This window comes from Melopsittacus undulatus, chromosome 5 (assembly GCF_012275295.1).
Source record: "Melopsittacus undulatus isolate bMelUnd1 chromosome 5, bMelUnd1.mat.Z, whole genome shotgun sequence".
NCBI lineage: Eukaryota > Metazoa > Chordata > Aves > Psittaciformes > Psittaculidae > Melopsittacus > Melopsittacus undulatus.
In genome coordinates, this window is record NC_047531.1 from 36,462,834 (window position 1) to 36,486,965 (window position 24,132).

General features: G+C 42.9%; 1 protein-coding gene and 1 long non-coding RNA gene across 3 annotated transcripts in view; one reads left to right on the forward strand and one right to left on the reverse strand.

Annotated features, from left to right (window-relative positions):
* The window catches only part of PROSER2 (proline and serine rich 2), a 25,861-nt gene extending 14,563 nt beyond the window's left edge, over positions 1 to 11,298 (reverse strand). For both annotated transcript variants that reach the window (XM_005143354.3, XM_034063057.1), the window contains exons 1-2: positions 11,167 to 11,298; positions 1,451 to 1,666 (exon numbers count right to left, since the gene is read on the reverse strand). In XM_005143354.3, the coding sequence (XP_005143411.2) occupies positions 1,451 to 1,636 (186 nt within the window). In that variant the 5' untranslated portion in view covers positions 1,637 to 1,666; positions 11,167 to 11,298. The remainder of the gene's footprint in view (positions 1 to 1,450; positions 1,667 to 11,166) is intronic.
* LOC115945543 (uncharacterized) lies at positions 10,724 to 23,357 on the forward strand. The gene is made up of 3 exons (XR_004549625.1): positions 10,724 to 11,220; positions 22,354 to 22,561; positions 22,640 to 23,357. It is a non-coding gene; the product is annotated as an uncharacterized lncRNA (long non-coding RNA).
* The last annotated feature ends 775 nt before the right edge of the window (positions 23,358 to 24,132 follow it).

Sequence of the window (24,132 nt, forward strand, 5' to 3'; positions counted from 1 at the left end):
CTGATGCATCATCATCTAGGTTATCACATGATGTTATCTACTTAGACTAAGGGAATCTAAGTCATTTTCTGACACAGCAGACTCAAGGTGAGGCTGGACAAACACACCGATTTATACATAGCCTCATTACTTAACACTGATTCTCTCAAATGGCCAGTCTCACACCTGCTACTGCAGCTAAGAATAAACTGCATGAAAACATGATTTGATAACCTGAAAAACTGGAGTCAGAGTAATGCATACAATTAACTTATAATTCTGCATCAAATGAAGGTGTAATCCCTTAACTAAGTGCAACTCCCACTGTAATTCTCTAAGATCCAAACAGTTTTCATACAGTAAACATCATGCTCTAAATACCTAAGCCCAAATGGAACACTTGGCTATGCTCCTGGGCTCCCCCACAACGTTTTTCTAGCACAGATCAGAAGCAGTTGAGGGACTACATTTAGTAATACTTGTTTTGTGTTTTAGCTAGCAGCACAAGCTGGAGGATACAAGCACAGTATTAAGAGATGTATTTTCATTAGAAACAACAAAAAAGGAGTATCTTTAGAATTACCTCCAGTTACCAAAAAGCTCATGAAGTAACACAAAACCACAGAGGTATATAGATAAATACAGGTATCAACTTGCTAACTTATTTTTACCACTTATTCTTTCACAGAAAACTTCACTCCAAGGAAGCCAGCAGGAAGGACAGCAAGAAAGACATTAAACGCCTAATTCCACATTAAGAGGACGCAAGTTTACCAGATTCCTCAATTAAAAATGGATATTTATCAAATGGTTGCAATGACAAAAACCATATACAAGGAACCATAGCTGCTTTCTAGACTTAGCCTGTCACAGTACAAACAGTACTGCTGGGTTCATTGCCTGAATCATCGTGATCATTCAAAAAAATGCAGCAGTGCATCCTACTCCCTCAATTACTCACATACTATTTAAATGGCCGCACACTCATATTCACTAATGTGAAGACACCTTTGTTTATGGTGACGTACTTGTTACTCACCTAATTACATGAAGATGGAATAAGCTGAGACCGTCATTCAGTAGTGTCAACAAAAAGCTTAAGCATGAAACACTATCCTTAAGTTCCTTTACAAGCTACTTAATGTGAAGGCAGATGTATACCAATCGGTGGTGGCTGGATCATCAGTCCAATGTAACTTGTGATCCTTACCACCATCTCTGGTTCTCTGTGAGGAATGGTCAGAGAAGCACACTCCAAGCTCTCAGACACAATCAGATCAGAATAACTGCTGTACCAAATCAGGATAGTCATTTCTGGCCTTTCAGTTTGCTAATAACTAAGACCACAAACAACCATTTAGGACCAGAAATGGCAAATATCAATGCTTAAATAACACAAATAATCCTGTGATTTAAACAAAGCTAGTAATGTAATTTATATCACTCAGCATAAGGCTCATTAAACACTTACCAAGGCAAGATTTCTGCCCTTAGCTTGGCTGCCACGGTTCTCCACACTGCCACCCCTCTCCACGCTCCCATGTGCATGCTTTGGAGAGCCTTCAGATGCCATTTCAGGAGAATCACAGAGGAGATTTCCAGGCATCACACTCTCTTCATGTATCGATCCCGATGCAGCACAGAATGCCATCAGCATATTATGTATGGCTGCTAGCTTTATTCATTTCTGAAAACAGAGAAATGAAAACAGTGTTACATTTAAATCTGGTTTTAAAGTACTTGAAAAGAAGTGGAAAATAAGTAGTGAAAAGAGATCCCACACAAGTTAATAAAGGGCATATCTTTATGTTCTGAAGCATAGCTACTACCTATGGGCACCTTTTAGAAGAACTGGTCTTATTCTAGAAGGTGACTTTAAAAATCCAACATAGCAAGGTTCTGTACCCCATCTCATGTGGTTCCAAATCGGACGTCTCTGAGTTACAAGCATGGACCACACATACATACCCATCCTACAAACTGGGTTTGTGTTTTCCATTAAGACACATCATTAACAGTAATAAAATCCCATCAGCTGAGATACCAACTGACCCAGTTCAGATGTCTTCATCTTTCATTAGCTTTTTTGACAAGTACTCTGTTTATTGGATCACATGAGGGAAATAGAATCCAGTCCATTTCCTAACACTGCTGTAGTTAACTTGTGTGTTACTGAAGCAGCTCTATGCCAACTGCTCCTGGTGAAAGATCCATGAGCAGAACTTGGTGCCATTTTTGCACCATCATGTTACACAGCAAAATTGCATTTTAAGGCAACAGAGCTTTTATTTCAGTCAGCCATGAAGAAACAGTGCTTGTACATTTGGAAGATGCTTAATGGAAGAGACGCGCACCAGTGCTTACTGGAGCAAAAGCTCCCAGTTCAAGGTATCCTAGTGCTCAGTTCTGTAGTACCTTTCTGAACTGTTGTCATCTCCCAGGACACTCTGGCAGAATTTCTTGCTTCATTCTCAAAGTCTCACAAAGACGAAAGTCACCCTTTTGCACTAACAGCACAAACATGGGGTTGGTAAAAAGTAGGACCTAGTTACATTCCCTTTTCCACACAGTAAGACTTCCCTTGCAACAGGAAACTGCATTATTCTTTAACAGTCCATCTTTTCACTCACCCTGCCTATGACCAGGAAGCAGCAGCTCATTCTTAAGTACCACGTTATATGCAACCAGCTGGGAAGTGGATACCGTTACCCTGACATTGTCCAAATTAAATGAGATGGTCCTGCTTCCCAAGTGTTTCTCCCTTTATTAGAGTTCAAGAGGTGACATGAGAAGCAAAGTCAAGTCTGCATTTCCAATTCAATCGGATTACTTCTCCTTCCTCCCTACCTGTCAGCTGAGGGCTGAGAAACCAGAGCCTCCTGGTAAGCTGATTAGTGTTTCATAGCAGAGAGATAACATCTGCCAATACTGAGCAACAATTCCATCCCACTGATCCTTTCCTCCCAGGAGAGGGCTATGACATTACCAGAGGTACGTACGAACACTCCCTCATCTATGCTGTAGCACCAGCATGTGTCCTGTGGGAAGGCTCCCACACAATGTAGCTAAACATGGGAGCACAACCCACATAAACAGAGCACTGGATTGCCACAATAAAAGCATCTGATAGCTTTTCTGATGAACATTAGGTCTAATGATTACAATTTAGCCTTGCCTTTACATAAAAAATACATTCTTCCTTTCTTCTATTAATAATATTAATAATAGATAAAATCCATCTTCAGGATAACAGTCTTTAAGTGATGCCACAGGGCTAGAAACATATTCTTGGTCCTGGTTTTCAGAATCCCAAGCCAGGCAGACACAAAAGCACTGCAGTAGCTGCTGTACCTCTGGTTGCCACATACAGGCTCAAACCAAAAAGCTGTGTGCTGCTGAAAGCTACACTGAAAAAGAGCAGCCTGAATCGAGAACATATCCTGCAACCACAGCTCCATCTGCAACAAAACCCATGGCACTGAACAGCCGCACACAAACACACACACAAGAAAACATACATCATTTTTAGACTGCAACACAATCCATGGAGATACTGATGCCTGTCATGCTACACGCAGAAATACATAAATATGTATTTCAGAAGGCAAAACTATCAGAGAAAAACTTAACATCTCAAACTCACAAAAAACTCCCACTGATTTTGGATTTTATCCCATGGCTTAAGGTGATGTGCAGATGGAAAACTATTCAGATGGTTGGACTTCAGGATCTTAAAGGTCTTTTTCAACCTAGTTGATTCTATGATGCTATAAAAACAAGTATTTTTCTAAGGAGGGACCAGCAGAAGGCAAGTACTGACATCCAACATAAGAAAGATATGCATTACTTCTCATCAGCCCTTTTAAACTGCAGCACCAGTTTTTATCCAGCTGCCCACAATACAAACTGGGCATGCCATGTTTGCTCAGTCCCTCAGGGATTATTACAGACAACTACTAGATCTTCAGAATTAAACTCCAAACTGTTCATTTATAGAGTATGAGAGGTCATAGCTCCAGATGACAACAGGTATCATAGGCAAGATCCACATTTAAAGACTAACCAAATTAAGATGTTAATCCAAGCCATCAAGAAACCAAACAATAACCCAAAACTTTGATGGAGAAGAACGTATTTAAGAGTACTGTTCTGCATTCTCCAACAGCAGAACCAGGTCTAAGCTATCTGCTCCCAGGACAGCAGGAACACCCAGATTCGGTAGCAGTAAACACTAAACCCACAAGTTCTAAACAACGACAACAAATAACTCTGCTTCCCACAAGCTCCTGTTACTCATTTTGGAGCTCAAACTCAGATGTTACACAAAGCTCCTGAACAACAAATAAAGGCAGTGAGTGCCACTGGTTAAGAAGAGCCACCCACACAGGATCAAGTAGCAAGCATTACCACACCAGTTCCACTTTTGAGCTGTAAGCTGTGGCTTCTTTGGAGGTTTTATTCATTTCAGAAAGGCATGTGAGCCTGTAAACAGGGCACGGGGGGAAAACTTTTTCCCTGCTCTCTCTCTCTGACGTAACTTTTAACACTTCAAGGGCACACGTCAGTAAGATCATAACCCATTCGTATATATTATTTCTCCGCTTTTCTGGGTTTCTGATGTTTAAGTGAGAAACTCCTATATATCTGTACAGTGCCTGGTACAGCTACAGCTGATGTGAGGCCACCCAGCACTGCTGCAATACATACAGCACACTTTATAGACAAATCCCCCTCCTATCTATGGCTATCACAGAAGTCCCTTCACCCTTTTTATGACCCCTCTATTAAGTGAATGACTGTGGATTTAAGATAGAAATAGAAAAAAAAAAAAATGTAATGAATTTCAAGATGACCCCACTGCCTGTTTCAGTGAGATTGTCTAGGCAACAAGCAAGGGTTCAAACACAAGGTACGCATCTTCAAAGAGAGCAAGAACAGCAGGATGACAGGTGGCTGCTCCTACTGACCTTCAGAGATGCATTAAATATGAAAGTTGCTCACAACAGGATTACTTGCTTGGTCTATTCGATGCATTAGGGGAGGTTTTGCCTGGTTTAAGCGAAGTGTGTCTACCATTAGGGATTAATGCAATAAAAAATTCAGATTGTAATACAGGAGTGCAGAAGTGACAGAAGCAGTACTATTTGGAGAGAAGATCACAAATATTAAAGCAAAAAGGCATCTTAAGGCAGCTGTGATTCTATCAGCTGAAATTATCTTGGTTACACTAGCGCTAGCCTTATGAGATATGTAAAACAGTGCAATTCACATATCATGCATAGCTGTCAGAGGGCAGGAGGAAAAAACTGAAGTGAACATTGAATTTTACCTCTGAAGATTTAATTTTGCTTTGGCAGAAGCACATAATTCAGAGAGACTGTATTAAGTTGCCATTGAGATAAGCCTGTCCTTTTAAAAGGGCTATTTTTGCTGACTAAGATCACCTCTTCACTGAAGTTCAATGTTAGCATTTACAAGGGACTGTTCCTGTAGTAACAGGAAAAATTGTTTAACAATCCTATTTGAGGCTGAGCTTAGTAAGCAAAAAAATCAATCCCATGAAAATGGAAGGCATTTAGAGGCTAAAGTCAAGGGTTCCATAAGCCAGGAGGCCAAAGCCAGCCAGCTGACAGCATCATGCTATTTACTGCACAATACATTTAAGGTAAGCAGAGCTGACAATTTTTAGATAGTTATCATACATTTTTAAAGGGGTGCAATATCAGTCTCCCCCTCCTTTCTCTATACATAGAATTTCCAGAATGCTCTTTACAGAAAAGATTTCTCAAGCTAGATTTCTAAGCCTGGACTGTTCTCTGAGAGTCATTACACACACTTTTCCTGTTCTCAAACAGCTTTTTCTTAGTGATACAACTGAAACAGAAGAACTGACCAGTGAACTTCCAGTTTTAATCTCAAAGTATGTGTATGCAGTCAGCTGTATACAGATATACCAATGCACACAGCTCTGTGTACACCATCAGCTGTCTTGCATTCCTTGGCAGTGCTCAAGTTTGGAGAGTTAAACATCTTTAAAAACACAACTGGAAGTACTGAGGTCACTGAAGTATTCCATGGAATAGGTTTTGTAGAGATTATATAGGGACAGATGAGAGACCTACATCTGCATTGGCCTCTGACAGCAGCAGGTGCTGAGGGATGAGTATGTAAAACAAGACAAGCAGCAAGTAGGAATTCATTCACATTCCTGCACATTGTGGTCAGGAGACCACAGGGCTTCTCAAAACCGGCCAGGTCTTTGTGTCTAATAACCTGATGATTTTTTCCTTATATTAAGTGCTCCTGCAACATACCTTTGAACCTGCTGTACAAGATCACAGCTAAACTAAAACCCACTGGCCTATGACACACATCTTCACTGAGCCGTTGCTGCTATAAGCTCCTCAAAACTAACTGATCCAGTGTGGTGGATGTATTTCCTCCTTATAAGCAGAGCTATCAGCACCTTTCTTCTTTTCTTCTTCAGTGTATTAAATGAGGAGTAAATCCTTGAGCTTTAGAGGTAACCCATGTCCAACTCTTGTGATATACAATAAAATTTAAGCTTTCTGGTACAAGAATAGGATAAGTGACAGTACTGTCTACAAAGGACAAACCTGTGCCAGGACCTCACCACCCTCACAGGAAGAACTTCTTCGTTATATCTAATCTAAATCTTCCCTCTTTCAGTTTAAAGCAATTCCACTTTGGCCTAACCCTACATGCCCTTGTAAAAAGTCCCTCTCTATATTTAGGCCCCCTTTAGGTACTGGAAAGAGTCAGAACAAAACTGAAGTAACAGATGACAACCCCTGATTTTTAGGAACCAAGATAAACCAAAACTGGCCAACACAGTTAAATTCTGACTTTTCTTCTCCATATCATAATTATAGATGGTTATGATGTGCTAATGCATTTTATTTTGATGCACATTCCTTATCTGCTCATGAGCAATCCTGTCTGTCCGAAACATCTGTGGCTATTTAGCATCCAGTAACCAGGTCCTGCCCTTGTTTAGAGAGGGACTGTCCCAATAGCACATCCAGCCAAATAGAAATGGTAACCACTAAAAAGAAAAAAGAACAAAACCAGAAACCCCACTCCCCCAGTCTATGACAGTATCATCCTCTGAACAAGAACCAGGCCAACAGCATCTTTACAGAGACTTGGGCATCAGTTCTGGCTGAGATTCACAGAAGGGGTGATGAGTAAGTCTGAACAATATTTAGCAAAGTGTGAACTCAGGCTACCACTCTACCGTGAGAATATCCCAGGACAGACATGCAACTACAACCAAAGTAACTGGAGTGCCAGCAACCACACAAGACTCCCGGAATTCAAGGGAATGTAATGCAAAGAACCCCAATATTTTGTTTTAAACTTACTGGTTTCTGTGGTGCATTTGTGACAATTCAAACTTTCCCCTACAGGCTACAAAATCCGTTAGTTTTAAAATTAGGAGGACTGAGAGAATCTTTGTTGTAACTATAGAAGCTGGAGCCTCAAGAAACACACTGAATGTCATTCATACAACTCGCACTAGAATTTGTGAGAGCTGCCAACAGTGAAATAATTAATCCTGTGTACATAAGTTTTAAAAGAACTAGATGGGCAAGGCACCAATTCAGTAAAAGTTACATCCAGCTGACTTCACTACAACATTTCATCACACGCTTAAACGGTTTGGTGAATTGGATCTCAAATTATATGTAGCAACCACTTAAAAAGAATGGAAACAATCACAAACTAACATTTTCATCACCTAAGTAATAAATCAATTACTACCCTGAAATCTCCAAATCATGCTTTGCTCAGAAACAATGCCTAAGGTCATACCTTTGACCGCGTTAATCCATGCCTCAAGATAGCAGAAAAAGAGGGTTTAATACTGTGCTTCATTCTTAACTGGTCTGTCCGGGTTTTCAATAACAGGTTTTTTAGGTTTTTTGGAGACCCTATACTTCAGAAACTTTATTACCTACTGAAGACAACCAAAGCAACACAAGATGACAGCTTAGATCATTGTTACTTCATTATCCTCTGGAGTGTTTGGGAAATACTGCTTACAGTGGAATACTAATGCAGGATTTGATGATGCTAAATACACTGGTCCACTCTCTAGACACAATTTATCTAGGAAAAAAAAATAGTGAGACATATTCTCATGCATCTTTGCCTTATCCCTTGGAAGGAAACTGCTCCCAGTTCATTACATCAATCACAACTTCAGCTGAAGCCCATTGCCTAAAGCCAAGGCCAGTGGCAAAGGTACACATCCAACACAGGTATCCACAGAGAAAGCCTGAAGTGCTCACATTCCCCAAGCATTGACATCGACAAAATCCCTCCCTGCCCCAACTAAAAATAAAACTAAAGCAGGTGACAAGTAGTTACTTTTCTTTAGATTAAGATCTTACCCAAGGACAAACATAAGGCTCTCACTGATTCTCTCCAGTTGAGATTTGATGGCCAGCATCTGCTTAGTAGTAAAGCTAACCATGATACCCAGAGACCAGTATCATACATCACAGCATCATACTATGCAGTATCATACATCACATTCACATTTAGACATTCAGCTGATGACTGAGTTCTCCTTTGATTTCACATGCCCTTATGCAAATTTCAACAAAGTGCCCAATTCTTTTAAAGTCACATCTTTTTGCACCTCCCCTGTTAACATCAGGGTGGTGCTATCTGTGACAACCAACACTTCAGCAACATGAAATCCACATAAACAGTTTCAGGCACAGACTCCTCTGTAATTAGTCAACTTCTGTCTTGTTAGAGGTGTAGCATCACTGGGGTTTAGGGTTTCATTATGCAAGTACTGCCACAGTCAAAGCAAAGGTGAACTAAATCCTGTTTTACAAAGTATTTAAGACAGCAACATGATTTTCAGCTCTGGCATGGCTGTGTCACAGTCTCACAGCTGGATGTTAGGCTGCTTTCCTATGTTTCTTCTTGTTACTGCTATGCTGGCAGAGGGAGGAGGGCAGCAGACATCCAAAGCACAAAGCCGAGGTGTTTACTTTAAAAAGCAGCTTATTTAATGCTCATTTCATTCCTATGTGAGTACATAAAGGTCTGCCTGCCCAAAGCAAACAGAGCTGAGAACAGCACTGACAGAAAACAGCAGTCAAGTTTCACCCTGGACCTTCCTTGGTGCAGGGATAATCAATACACACCCACTTGAAAAGGATCTCATCAAGCAGTTGGTTACACTGGAAATTAAAATTCCTTGCTTTCATTTCTTAATTAAAACAAAAACAAAAAAAAAAAGAGGAGGGAGGCCTTGGTAACATGTTTGACACAGCCTGCCTGGCTGGCTCTGAAAGCCACATTCATCTCCTCATTTATTTTCATGCTCCAGTATTTCAGAAGGTCATTCAGCCTGAGCCTTGTCAACTGCTCAGGAGCTGAGCTGTTCCAGTTACTATATCCAAAGAGCAAGCCCCTCTGCCAACATTCTTGGTTAATATTTCTCTCAGAGGCATGCCGAGAAAAAGCAGTTACAACAGACAGGAGGAGAAGAGGTTTATTATTGACAAAAGAGATGCAATATGGAATCTCTATGTTCCTTTCCAATGTTGGGTATTATTTGTATTTCCAGGCATAAAAATACATTTTATTCATTCACACTGTTATAAAAACCCTAAACAAATCCTTGATAAGAAAGACACAGCTGAAAAAACCTATTCAACTTCTAAGAAATAATGACTGTCTTCATTTTTTGGACATACCAGTGAGCAACTTCTTTTTTTCCTGTTTAAACACCAGTTCCCCCTTATACAGCAGTAATTACTGCAAAGAAAGCGAAACAGCCACAACCACTATTCTTCATAGTAGTACCTGTACAAATTAGTCCATCTGCAACACTCCATTAGTCAACGATCTGCAGAAAAGTCTTAAAATAAAACCTCTTTATTAGCCTAAGCTAGAAATTGTGAAAGCCTTTAAAACTAAGACTTATGCTTTAGGGTTTGGAAATAAGTGTTTCCTCCTATGCCCTTCATAAAAGGAACAGGAAAGGAAATAATTGTTATTTACACTTCTGAAGCTTGCTATAACTTAAAAGCCTTGCAAAGTTTTCAGAACAGAGACAACATCCTGCAAATTTCTTTCCTTTCACCTGCATCCCTGTTCCCACAGGAATCATCTGCTACAGCCATGCACGGGACCAAGAGCACCAGAGCTCCGCGTTCAGCTCCTCTCGGTGCCACACTAAAGCATAAACTACTCAGGAAACATGCCACTGAGATCCTGCATTACTGAAAATGCCGGGAGTGCTTTTAAGGCTGTGGTTCTCTCACACACACTAAACCTCGCCTGAACTACCTAGGATTACCTTAATAAGAACCCGCCATCTCACACATACCATCACCAGATGGAAAAGGCACCTGATAGAAGGTAGGGAAAAGAAGCGTTTTGAACTAGAATCTGCTACTGTTTACACCAACATTTTTTTCCAATGGCAACATTCAATTGCAGACAGTCAGAAAACAACGAGGAGGAGTAAGGCAGCTCTTTCCCATCACCCTTAGTCACACCATGCATCCAAAGTTTAACAATGCACGGCTACGAAACCTTGACTTCGCTGAGTAGCCAGTTAAGACACGCAGATTGCTTTCAGACAGGATATGATGGGGAAGAACAAGAAATACAAGGGGAACAGAATTAAAATAACCCTTCGCACACCTCAGTACTGTGAACTACGCCTCGCACACAGCGGGAAGCAGTCAGTTACTAACTGGGAGCTTTTCTCCTCTCCAGCACCAGCCGCTCCCCGCGCTGGCAAAGCTGTTACAAGCAGGTCCCAGCCCGCAGCCCCAACCCGGGGGAGCAGCGGGCGAGAACCAACACAGCGACACGGAGCAGCCGCCGTCCCGACCGCTGCAGCCGGCGACAAGGGGTGGAAATCATTAAAAACCCATTAGCGAGCAATAACACCACAACAGAACAGCTCCTGTCGCGGGCTGCCGGACGCGTGCAGCGCTCCGCGACCTCTCCCTACAGGCTGAAAAGGACTGAGGGAAGCGCAGAAAGACGGTCGGAGCTCATCGCCTCACACCAGCGGCTTCACTCGCCGCCAGCTCCCGGGAGACGAGCGCTGAAGCAAAGGTAAAATAGAAGCTAAGATCCCCTCAGCCCGAGGCTGCGCGCAGCGAGAGGGGAGCCTGCACTCACCGGCTCCAAGGAGCAGCCCTCTCCCGAGCAGAGCGAGGAACGGGAACAAGAGCGGTAAGAGTCCAAACCCCGCTCAGAGCCGGGCTCCGCCGCAGCCAGCCCCGAACTCATGCGCACTCCGCCCCGCCGCCACCCACGGTGGGCGGTTAAAGTGACAGGCGCCGCGCCGGGGCGGGGTGGTGCAGCTCGGTGAGGGGAGCGGCGGCTCCTCACGGCTCCGCCTCGCCAGGGCCGGACGGTCCCTCCTGTCCCGGGCGCTGGGCAGAGCATGAGGCCGGTGCTGCCTCCTCTGAGGCTGCTGGCAGCGCGGTCTGCTGGGAGGGAGTTTGCTATGGAGAACCCCACGGTGTACGGTGTAAACGCGTGTCCTCCCCAGCAGTGTGCGCCGGGTGGCGGCCGTGGGTCTCCACAGCACCCTGTGAGGACGGGAAGGGCCGGGAGTCATGGCGGCCCGCGGTGGGTGAGGAGGAAGGCGATACCTCTGCCTTCGTCTGAAAACCCTGAGGTAAAACCCTTCCGGGCCGGTGGCAGGGATAGCCCGATCGTGAAGGGTAAATTATGGTGGATCTGTGGAGGCTGTCCTGCCACGGAGCTACTGGGAAATGCTGAGGGTAAAATAGGTGAAAAGTGGCTGTCCTAACCCGCCTCCTGCCTCAGCCTTCCCCTTCAATAAGGAAAAGAAAGGTCTACGTGCCTTGTTAATCTGTGCCACCCATGTATTTAACAGCTCAATAACAAATATTGCCTATATGCACTTTTATTTATTGCCAGTATATCATCATACTCACTGTTATTTATCAAGTAATCACGTCCCTTCCTTCATTGTGAAAAGCTATGGCAACCATCAAATGAACCATTTGCCTTATAAACACTAGAAATTCCAAGCCTCACTCAGAAATGATTATTTCTCATCCACACTGTAGTGGCAGAAAAATGCCTAGAGCAGGAAATACCTCAAAGTGAGACCTCACTTGCAGCAGTGTGTGCAGTTCTGGTGTCCTCAACATGAAAAGGACATGGAACTGTTGGAACAAGTCCAGAGGAGGCCACGAGGATGATCAGGGGACTGGAGCACCTCCTGTATGAAGACAGGCTGAGAAAGTTGGGGCTGTTCAGCCTGGAGAAGAGAAGGCTGCGTGGAGACCTCATAGCAGCCTTCCAGTATCTGAAGGGGGCCTACAGGGATGCTGGGGAGGGACTCTTCATTAGGGACTGTAGTGATAGGACAAGGGGTGATGGGTTAAAACTTAAACAGGGGAAATTTAGACTGGATATAAGGAGGAAGTTCTTCACTGTGAGGGTGGTGAGGCACTGGAATGGGTTGCCCAGGGAGGTTGTGAATGCTCCATCCCTGGCAGTGTTCAAGGTCAGATTGGATGAAGCCTTGGGTGACATGGTTTAGTGTGAGGTGTCCCTGCCCATGGCAGGGGGTTGGAACTGGATGATCTTAAGGTCCTTTCCAAACCTAACTATTCTCTGATTCTAGGATTATATGAAGATGGATTATATATAATGTTTCCAAGTTGTGACCTTACCCAAAAGAAATGGTGTAACACTAGCAGAAAGGGGGAACTGTGCAAAGTAAGTCAGCAAGATGAGATGGTTAGATCATCCCCAGTTTGCAGATTTCTTGAATATCCTTCAGAGCCACAGGAGTGGTGTCCAGAAGAAGAGCAAATGGTTGAGATCCCAGAGATTTACCTGAGGTGATTTTTGGTTGTTTTAAAGTTGGTCTCTAATCGAAGCTGTTTGGTCATTCTACAGTCAACACAGCGTAAATCCAGCGCCTTAAGAGAGGTTGGGCGAATCAGATTGTGAGGAAACGTGTCTCCAGTGGTAGTAGAGTGATGAAGTCTGAGCAGAGTCCTATGTGTCTTTCTTGACTGGAGGCCTAGTTTATAGCTTGCTAATGTTAGGCTTGATGAATCCTACCTCTATTTTGTATTCTTGGCTCTGCCAATGATTTGGTAGAGGATCATATGACTGTCCCATGTAGCATCTATTACACAACAGTGCAGGAGACGAAAGTGCCTTGTTTCATCAAGGAGCAAAGTAGGAGTGGTATCTACTACATACACTTAAAGGCAAGTATGTACTGATTTCCATTGTGGGAATATCAGGCTGGAGTGCTTTGAGATTTATCAGTGTGGGATGTTGTATAACTTCAATGTATTACTCTTACAGCATTATATGTATACTAACTCACCCTGCCTGACCTAAAGAACTCCTTGCGAAGTAGGACATCACCTTGAGGAACACCTTACAGTTCCAGGGCTTTGTCAGCTCCACAGTGTTGCTTTCTTTATTTCTTGATTGACTTTCAGCACCTTGTAATATGAGGTCTAGTCTTACATTAAAAATGTGCTCTGTTGACATTTTTTTACCCCAGGCGTGCCTGAAAGAGTTTTTGTGCCCTTTTGATCATCATTTGTATGCTTTTTTTTCTTCTTTCCTCATTCTTCAACATTACCCACTGCTTACCCCAGCACCGACTTTATTCTGGGAGAGCAACTGTGTGTTGATACATTCTGTCCTGAAGGTGGGGAAATTCGCTGTGCACGATTCCAAGTACACAGCCCATTACTGTGTATTACAGAGAACTTCCCTCCTCTGTGCTGTGAAAACTTGTTCTACCAGTTTAAAAATGTCAGGTATGCATCTCCTTCCTCTAACATTAATCATTAATTAACATGTGATACTGACATTTCTGGTTGCTACTTAATAAAGCAAAACAGTATTTTATGTGCATTTCTAACTCCTCCTATCATAATCTAGCATTGATGTCACAACTGTTAGTGTCAGTAAAGTCCTACCTATAGGAAGCTCATTCTACAGCCCCTCTGGAAATGCTACCTAGAACAGAACCACTAGAACAAGCCCATGTTTGCAAAGCTCTTGGCAATCTGAACCCTTTATCTTGTGTTACAGGCCAAAATGCAAGTTTCTTCTCAGATAATGCACTTATTACTGCAAATAGATGAGACTAGACACATTGAGCTAAGTAGCGTGGTCAGAGAGGATTTTATTTATATGTTTTGGACTTCATTCACATATACTTTTTATTTTGGATTTTTTTTCCCCTCTGCATGTGGCACGGATTTGATGAGTAATTGATAGAACTGAGCAGTTGGAAAGAAAATGCAGAATGATGGAAAGGGATCTGTTAGTTATTTGAATTTCAATAGGCTCAGAAAGCTCCACAGTTAAAAGTCAGAACCCCCTTGTGAGAGGCAGTGTATATGCACAAAGCTGTATACACCAAGATATATACTCTTATACACCAAACTGTGTGGTGAGGCTGGAGGGAAGGAATGCCATTCAGGACATTGACAGGCTCGAGAGGTGGGCCAGTGCAAACATCATGAAATTCAACAAGGCCAAGTGCAAGGTCCTACACCTGGGTCAGGGCAACTCCAAGCACAAGTACAGGCTTGGAGTAGAATGGATTGAGACCAGCCTGAGGAGAAGGACTCAGAAGTATTGGGTGATGAGAAGCTCAACATGAGCTGGGAGTGTGAGATTGGAGCCCAGAAACTAACTATATCATGGGCTGTGTCAAAAAGAACGTGGCCAGCAGGTTGAGGGAGGGGATTTTGCCGTCTGCTCCACTCTTGTGAGACTCCATCTGCAGTCTGCTGTCCAGCTCTGGAGACAACAATGTCAGAAGGATGTGGAGTGAATCCAGAGGAGGCCACAGGGATGCTCAGAGGGCTGGAGCACCTCTCCTATGAGGAGAGGCTGAGAGAGTTGGCCTTGTTCAGCCTGGAGAAGAGAAAACTCCAGGGAGACCTTAGATCAGCTTCCAGTAGCTAAAAGAGGGCTGTCAAGAAAGCTGGAGAGGAGCTCTGTACAAAAGTCTGTAGTGACAGGACAAGGAGGAATGGCTTTAAACTGACAGAGGGGAGATTCAGATTAGATATCAGGAAGAAGTTCTGTACTGTGAGGGTAGTGAGACACTGGCATAGGTTCCCAGAGAAGCTGTGGCTGCCTCATCCCTGGCAGTGTTCAAGGCCAGGTTGGATGGGGCTTGGAGCAACCTGCTCTAGTGGAAGGTGTTCCTGCCCATGGCAGGGGGTTGGGACTGGAGGAGCTTTAAGGTCCCTTCCAACCCAAATCATTCTGATTCTGCGATCATGTGGTATAAAGAGAAAAAAAAAAGAAAAAAAAGAAAACAATCAAAAGCCCAAAAGCAACTGTTTTAGAAAGCTGGTAGTTTACATTTTGTACATAGGGAAACAGATAGACAAAATAGGGAATGTGTGTTCACTGAGATATGAGATAGTCATGAATGAAACTGGGTTTAGCCAATGTAAAGGTTGAGTTACGTTCCTGGTCATTAGAGTTGACTTCCTGTTGTGATCAACATGGTATTGTGATGTGTTATTTGTATAAGGGTGGCCACTGGAAATCTCAAGACAAGACCATGGCTTATGCAAAGTATTGTACAAATACCAGGTAGCATAAAGCTACTGTTATTCTTGTTTACAATCAGTAATCCCACATGAAATATGCTTCATGACTCATTCACACAACTTTTCCTCATGATTGACCATGTCCTTTGTTTTTGGCAAGGCACTTCCAGCAAGAGATGATGAAAAGCTTTGGTGTCACAGCACAATTTGCTTTTCAGTGTCTAGCTGGCAGAATGAATTTCCGAACAGTGAGATAAACTTAGAGTAGTCAAAACTTTGGGATTCTTCCATGACTCAGCAGAAGGCTGACATCCTAGCTCAGATGTCTCTGCTGCCTTTCTCGTGCCAGCTCAATGGCTTTTGTGGGGTTGTCAGTCAGGCAGTTTGTGTAGTGAACTAGACAAAAAGAAACAAGGCAACACCTGGAATACTGTGTGCAGTTTTGGTCCCTGCTATATGAAAAACCACATGTGAATGGGATGGAGAGGGTCCAGAGAAGGCCCACAAAGATGATTCAAGGTCTGGAAAGCTGTGTAAGGAAAAGTTGAGAGAACTCTAAGCTCCTTGCAGCAGCTTAGAGGGCTGCTGCAAGGACAGCAGAGGCTGTCTTCACAAGGAGCCACATGGAGACAGCAAGAGGCAATGGGTATGAGCTGTCCTGAGAGAAGTTTCATCTTGATTTAAGAAAGACCTTTCTTTACAGTGAGACCAATCACTCACTGGAACAACCTCCCCAGCGACATGGTGGAGTCCCCATTGCTGGAGGTTTTCAAGATGTGACTGGAGATGGTGCTGGATAATCTCATTTAGGCTCACTCCCTTTGCCATGAAAGGCTTGAACAGATGATCTTTTGAGGACCCTGTCCAGCCTGGGCTGCTCTATGATTCTATGGACATTTTTGAAAGGAGCTTGTATCTCTTTTTTACCTAGCTATTTCTACTTTTGGTTTAGAGTGTTGTGGGACAAACCCAAACTCTAGGTTAAGGAAGACAGATAGCAACCTCTGAACCAGATCCACTGCCATAAGGACAGGAATATGCCTGAGCTGCAGAGAGCAAGTTCCATTCCTCCCCTGGGTGATGAGGGTACATGTGTGGAAAGTGAGAGATGAGTTTGAACAGTTTGATGGTTCAGAGACAACTGAGCGTCCTGAATTAACACTTCCTAGACAAGGCACTTGAGATACCATCACTTGCTGTACAAAATGGCCAAGATAGGATCTGTGAAGAACATACAGTCAGCATTTATTTCCAGGAACAACTTTAGCATTTAGTCCTGTTTGTGATTAAATCAGAAGAATACCTCTTTTCCAGGCTATGTTCTAAATTAATTGAGAAATAGCCCTGAAGCTGCTGTGGCTGGCTGTTCTGTGCAGAAGCAGAGCTGGAGGCATCAAGAGCTGCAGTTATTAACTTCTCCAGCCAGTTTTCCTTTTATCTTCTGGGTACCCCAATTCACCCCTGTTCCTTTCTCTCTTCAGTACCTTATCTCTTTCCTGTATTGCTGAGGCCGTCTCACCGTTTCCAAGCCATTCCTTCTGCTTCCTCCACCATCACCCCCACCCCATCAGTGCTTCTTGACCTACTCTCTATAACCAGAACTCTCCATGTTGCCTTGGTGGCTTCCTACTGCCCTCTCTCCATATCAAGCCATGTTCCTCTTCCTTGCTGCTGGCTCCAGAGCCTGATCTCCTGGGCATATTAGTGAGTTGTGTATTAACTTGGACCTAATTTCTCTTATCTCCTTACTTCTGATGTTAGTGCACCTCACTGGCGAAACAAGATTTTCAGGTATGAGGAAAAATCTGCAGTGGAAGAAGTAGCTACCTAATGAGTTGTGCTGACTGCAGGGTTTGTCTGCAGTTCAGCTGTGGGGAGAGGAAGAGGAGCTGGGGTGTACTTTTGGCATTCAGTATCTCAGTTTCGCTTAAATTCTCGGTTTGCCTCTTAAATCCTTTCTTGGATCTAGTCCTTCATCTTTTCCTTCAGCAGATCCTACTCTTAGAGTAAGAGAGAGGAGTGGGATGGCCTTCTGCTGTTTTTGCAGTATCTGGTTGAAAGTGGCCCAATTTTAGCAGGCTCCTGTAGAATTAATGCAATAAAAAGTATTCCAAATAGCTGTTCCTTGGCTTCTACTATTTAAAACATATATTTTCTGACATTTAATAGTAGTTTGTTCTTCCATGCATCCCAATAAGTGCTATATTCCAATGTCAGTGAGTTTGAAATGAAAGCAACTTATTTTCCTGTGTGGAGTGGAGACATGTATCACTGAATTGAATTAAATATTAATTTAATCATTATATTTAATGTTTAATATAATAAATATAATTTCCAAAGGGAAGGAATGTTAGTAGAAAATATAGAAAGTTCCAAGAAAGCATAAAATATAAGTACTCAGAAATAAACTTTTTTTAAAGTGTTATGGCTTTTTAGGGTTTGGATCTTTTATTTTTTCTTCTTTTCCTTCTTCTTCATTTCCTTTTTCTTCTTTTTCATTCTTTTCTTGTTTTAATTTCTAGTTTGATTCCTGTTAGAACTGTAAGTTAATTCTTCTAATGGTCTCCCGTTGGCCCATGATATGAGTCTGGATGATTTTAATTCCAGTTCCCAAGGACAGGGTGTCCTGTCATACAGTGAGCTGTATTTTGCATTTGAACTCTATTTTCTGTTTCAGCAGAACTGAGTGGTTTATGGAGAAGGGCATGGAGAGATTCCTTGTATATCATGTTTGAGCAAAAGTATTGCTGCTGGCATCCAGGGTGTTCTGTAACTGGTGTAGAAGGGGATTCTGATAGGGTTGTGGGCTCTGTCCAGGGTCAACTTCAAGTCAGTGGAACAGAAACTGGTAATTTCATTAGGAGATGAATACTAGACCAGGAAAGGGGTTTAGCAGACTGTACGTGGACTTTAGACATTTGAATTTTATCTTCAATCTCTGTTTACCAGCCATCTAATCCTGCATCTACCTCATCTCTGTAGGTGCCTCTTTAGTTTCACCTGAAAGTTCACCAGCTGCACGTGCTGTATGAGGTGAAGGGAGAATCTCAGCAAAAGCACCACCTCGTTCAACATAGTAACTTAGCCATTTCCCATCCTCAGTGTCGCTCAGGCTCAACCTGTCTACAGTGTGTTTGGGGAGGCTCAGTGATATTTAGTTACAAAGTGTGTTTCTGTGTACTGGACCTTCACAGAAACTGGGCTGGTTTATAGCCTTCATGGCTCAGAAAGCAAAAGCAAAGATAAAAGCTTCTAACCAGGGTGTCACAAATGAAAGGAAGAAAGAGGGATTAAAATCCTCACCTCTAAACCTACACAAATCATGTATTTTACATTGCCACGGACAGATAAAAGAATTCCCCATTGTGACAATCCACTAATCCCACAGGACAAGGCCATTAGAGGATAATCCTAAATTGCAACCGGCATTGCTTATCCTAATATGGGAGGATACAATTACAGAACAAGGCCTGCAAACCACAGCCTTTGTTCTGCCTTATTGCCTAATTGTTTAATGAAGTATGCACTTCATTTAAGTGAGTACTTTGTAACTTTGTACTTGTAACAGGCTGGCAGTGGCAGCAAAGAGCTGGCTTTTCTACAGAATAATTTGTTCTCTTGGTGCAAGAAGGTATCATTAAAGACTTCATGTTCCCGTAGTAAATAAGTTGAGAGAGGTCTCCATAAAAGGGAAATCTCACCCTTAAAAGTGAAGAATGAAAGTACATTTGTTGCTGTTTCCCCCCCCCTCCCCCCTTCCCTCTTTATGCTGTGCAAAGACACATGGAAGTAGTGTGACAGTACTAGGTCTTGAAGTAACACTTCAGTTTCTAAGGTTAGGACACTGCTATCATGTGCACCTCTAAAACTGGAACAGGGGAGGCATTCCCTACTTAAAAACCAAGGGTATATCAAAAAAGGCTTGTATCAAGATGAGAACAATATTCAAGCCCTTAAATAAGTGCTAAGTCACTATGTAGAAGTGTAGACTAGCATTTTAAAAGATAATTTTCATATCCGTGGGTTTCAAGAGGAAAACAATAGCTCTGTTCTACTCCTGAAAATATTCCTAGTGTGTCAGACTCCAGTTCCCAGGGAGTTCCCTGGAGAAAGTCAGGTGCTCAGAGACATCAGTTCCTACCAGGCAGCTCCTACCTCCCCATATTTTGGGTGGTTTGATCTTTTGAAGCATTTGTTTCTCTTTATAACTACAGAAGGAACTTAGACAATTAGCTCTGAGCTTGGATATCATTTTTGGCTGGGGACCCATCCCCTGGATATCAGGGGATTTGCAGTGAGAGAATATGACCCTGGGAACAGAAGAAAATGGTTTGAATACTGGAGGCCTTTTTGAGTTCCAGTCATGCAAAGGCTCTTGCAAATGCTAAATACCAAAGTAACATTGCCAGTCTTCAATATTGAGTTTTGCTTGAATAGCTGTAGAAGTGTTTTATGAATAACATCAGTACAAACAGAACAGGCGAGATCACTTGTGCACTAATCCCTTCCTCTCCGGCCAGCCCTGCCTCTTGGAAGCTAATGCCAGTGGATTTTTCTGATTCTCACAAGGAAGGGCATGCTTCACTGTTTCACATTGCTAGAGGAAGACAGTGATGAGAGAGGTGATTTGCAGTCAGATCACTTATAGTTTTCCATACAAACTCTGCTGTAGGTGCTGCTCTTGAAGCCCATGGAGTACAAATGATGGGAAGGAAACCATCACTCAGTTGCATTTGGGGCATCAACAACCAGTATGGTACAGGGCACCTGCATGTGCAAGGTAGATAGATACAAATATATATAGTTCATGCATTGTTCTTGGCTCAAAAGAAGTGACAAATAACTTTTAACTGATATTTTAAGGCTTTAAGGGAAGTAAAAGGACTTTTAAATGAAGTAAAGAGCAAATCTTTTGTTGTTGGGACACTTTGTAACTTGTTTTCATGAAACTAGGTTTTCAACATCATTTAACAAATCATTACAGACCTTTTAATAAATTACAGTCATTAACCTTGCCTAGGGTAACAGAGGGCAGAATTTCAATTCAGGCAGTAAAAAGCCTGTCCTCTAGGCCTGTGTTCAGGATCACAAGAGTGTCAGAGCCATCATCAATTCAAGGACCAACAGGAACAAAACTGGCTTACAGCCATCTATTGTATCTTTACAATGCAGATGGGTTCTGCTTGTTCTGTGTACACTTCTCAGGCTGGTTTTGTCTGTGCTCACCTCAAGCTTTCTCCTCGATTTGTTCTTGCACTTGGAAGAGCTAAAGCATGGGAAGACCCTGGTTCCTTTGCCTTTAATGACATACCTGCCAGCTCTTTTGTAAGGAGTTTCCTGCAGAAGGACTGACACAGAGGCAGGGACCTGACTCATGGCTGCTGGGGACACCTCCTGGAAGAGCTGTCATTGAATGCCTGCAGGGCAGCTCTGAATCAGCCCTGAGCAGTCTCATTAGCACCTAAGCATCCCCTATGTGCTTATGTTCCCAGTTATTTTTGTATCATCTATGCAACCACGTTAACAGTAACTCTCTGTGCACATAATGAATGTTATTTTCTTTTTCATCTACATGGAAATGCTTACATAAACTTTTGTGTAAATCCTTTAAGATGTAAGTTTCTAATTGAGAAAAAAACACCATAACTTTGCTGAAAACTGACGTTCAGTCCTTTTTCCTAAACCCAACATTTTAGCTTCTTTGAAGAAAAGGTTGCAAAACTATTCTTTTAGTGCATTTTTGGCTTAAAATACTGTCTTGCCAGGTCTGTTATTAGAGCTGCTTATCAGCCTGAGGTAACATTTGCTTTTTGTTTCCAAGTTTCGATTGCTTGCTTTTAGTTTTATTGCTGGTGGTGCCTCAATTTCTGTGGCTACAGATGGCCATGGTCTGAAGTGGCTTCTGTGAGTCAGAGAGAGATCTAGAGTGGCAGAGAGGAAAATGAAACAGAGGGCACAGGTCATGTCTGTCTCAGCTTTGCAGGAGCATGATTGTACAACAGGACCAAATGTTGTTCAGTGGAGAAGGCATTGAATCCTGCCTGACAGGGGTGGCTCTTTTCCAAGTGGAGCCTTTGGAGTAAAAGCGGTTAGGTCACATCTTCTCAGTGTGCTGGTGAGAGCTGTGCAGAAGCTGCCAGACACAAAGCTGACATAACCTCTACCCCATTACCATGGACTGCTGGAGGTTTAGCCTAGGCTGGACCCCACTTGTCACCTTGCAGATTTATCTTGTGCTTGTTGACCTACCTGGGTTCATTGCATTCCAGAACTGGTCATTGAATGTTGTTTATGTGAATTCCTCTGCAGCTCCAGCACAGCTCGGTATCCTGCCTGTTTTGATGTTTGAAGTTACAGGCTTAGAATCATAAAATCTCAGACTGGTTTGGATTGAAGGGACCTTAAAACTCATTCAGTTCCAACCCCCTGCCAAAGGCAGGGACACCTTCCACTAGAGCAGGTTGCTCCAAGCTCCAAACTGGCCTTGAACACTGCCAAGGATGGAGCAGCCACAGCTTTTCTTGGCTTCCTTTACTACAGTGGCTTTCAACAATGTAATCACTCCCCATTGTTTTGGGAATTGGGGGAGAATGGTTAATTCAGGCTGATAATCAGTGAGCCCTGAGATTCTAAGTATTATTTATGGTATTCATTACAGGTGGTCACACTTCCTTACTTTTTGTGAAGCCAGGCATAAAAGCTGAAGCTCAGATAAGGAGACACCTGGCATTTGTATTCTTTAATATTTACAATAGTCTAATGATTACCGTTGCAGACTCTTGCAAAGTGTTCACCTGCCCTGAGGGATGGAATGACTCAGCAGGCTATCTGCATTACAGTTGGAATATTGTTCCTGTTGGGTGAGGACTCTTTGTCAACATCCTGTGCCTTGGCATCTACAGTTCCTCTGGACTAACACCTTCAGCAGTTTTCTTCTCTACACAGCCAGCAGTGTGACAAGCACATCAGTTCATCACCAGGTTGTGAGTAGCACAGTTGATGAGTTTTTACCGTTCACTGCTTTTAGTATGTCACAGAAAACTTTGTAACTTCCTTTACAGATGGGGAAACTGAGTCACGGAGAGGAGAGTTCACCACTTAAGGAGGATGGAAAGGGTGACACTGTGATCCTGGTGGGCTGAACTCTGTCTGGGACACCTTTCCTCTGGATTGCTACCTATTCCTGAAAATCTGTGGCATGAAGGCATGATTGTCACACTCTGCTCACCTCTTCTATATGTCTTGTTGACCCAGGCTCCTGGAAGGTCTTTTGGAATCCCTTGTTCTCTCCAGGACTTCTTACCTTTCTACACAAACTCATTTGGATCTATAAATAGAACTCCCTAGGAAGCCAGACTAGCCAGGCTTTCGAAAACTGTGCTCTGCTGAATGGTCCAGGTCCCAAAACACATCTGTATATCTTACAGATGTATTTCTTAAAGCAGAACAGAGTCTCCTCCCGCTTCCAAATATCTTCCTAGAGATTGGTACCAAGTCACCAATCTTGACAAACTGGATTGTGACTGGTCCTCCAACATAATCAGTAAGGATACAAAGACTCTCGGGGCTTTAAGGAAAGGGGGAGAAGAGACTTTAGACCTACGACTTGCATGACTTCAAGAGCACTTTCTCACATATGCTGTTCAGAGAGCTGCCTCATTAAACCGTTCCCTGAGGGATAACGAGGAGAAAACCAACTGGCCAATCACATTAACCAGGAATTGCCTCAAGATGTGAGCTAATATTGCCCTCTGCTGACAGCTTGCTACATAGTGCCATCGGCTTAAAATGTATGTTGTGTGGTAATACAAGTTTCTGAAGATCTGCAGTAAATCTCCATCAGACAGAGATTTTCGGGGTTTATTGCTTGATTTTTTAGTGTCCTTTCTCAATGTTGCAACTTCCATGCTATATATCAACCATCCCACATCAGAGATGAGTCCAGCCGAAGCTGTTGTGCAAAGCACTGAGTGTACACATAGAGCCAATTTTCCCTTGGAGAGCCTGTGGTCTACAGAGACAAGACAGATAAAGGACAGTGCATAAAAAGGGAACGATAAGCTCCATTTCACATATAGGCCACTGAGCTACTGAAGGATCTAGCTGAGCCCACAAAAGGCAGCTCTATTGGCCTGCCTGGAAGCTGTAGTCAGATGAATTCAAAGCAGAAATAAGCTGCAAGTTCTTACTGCAAGAGGAATGGATCACATTGTTGGCACTTTGTTTTCCTTCTTTTTTTTCTTCACAAGGTTATATTTCCTTAGCAATTCAGTCCGATGCCTTATAGGGGTAAGCAGGCCAGGAAGAAATGACCTGTGGTAAGTAGGAGGCTGGACTGCAGAGTCACATTACTTTTTTGCCTCCATCAGCTTGCCCAAGGTCACACTGGCAATGGAGTTCTGTGAGAAAGCTGGGTAGGGAATCCAGGTTTGGTTTTTCACAGGTTTTTGAACTGTTTTCCCTCTGGTTTACATTACAGAACTAACAAATGGCTGATAGAATCATATTACAGAATCACAGAATGTTTTGGGTCAAAAGTGTCCTTATCAAAGCC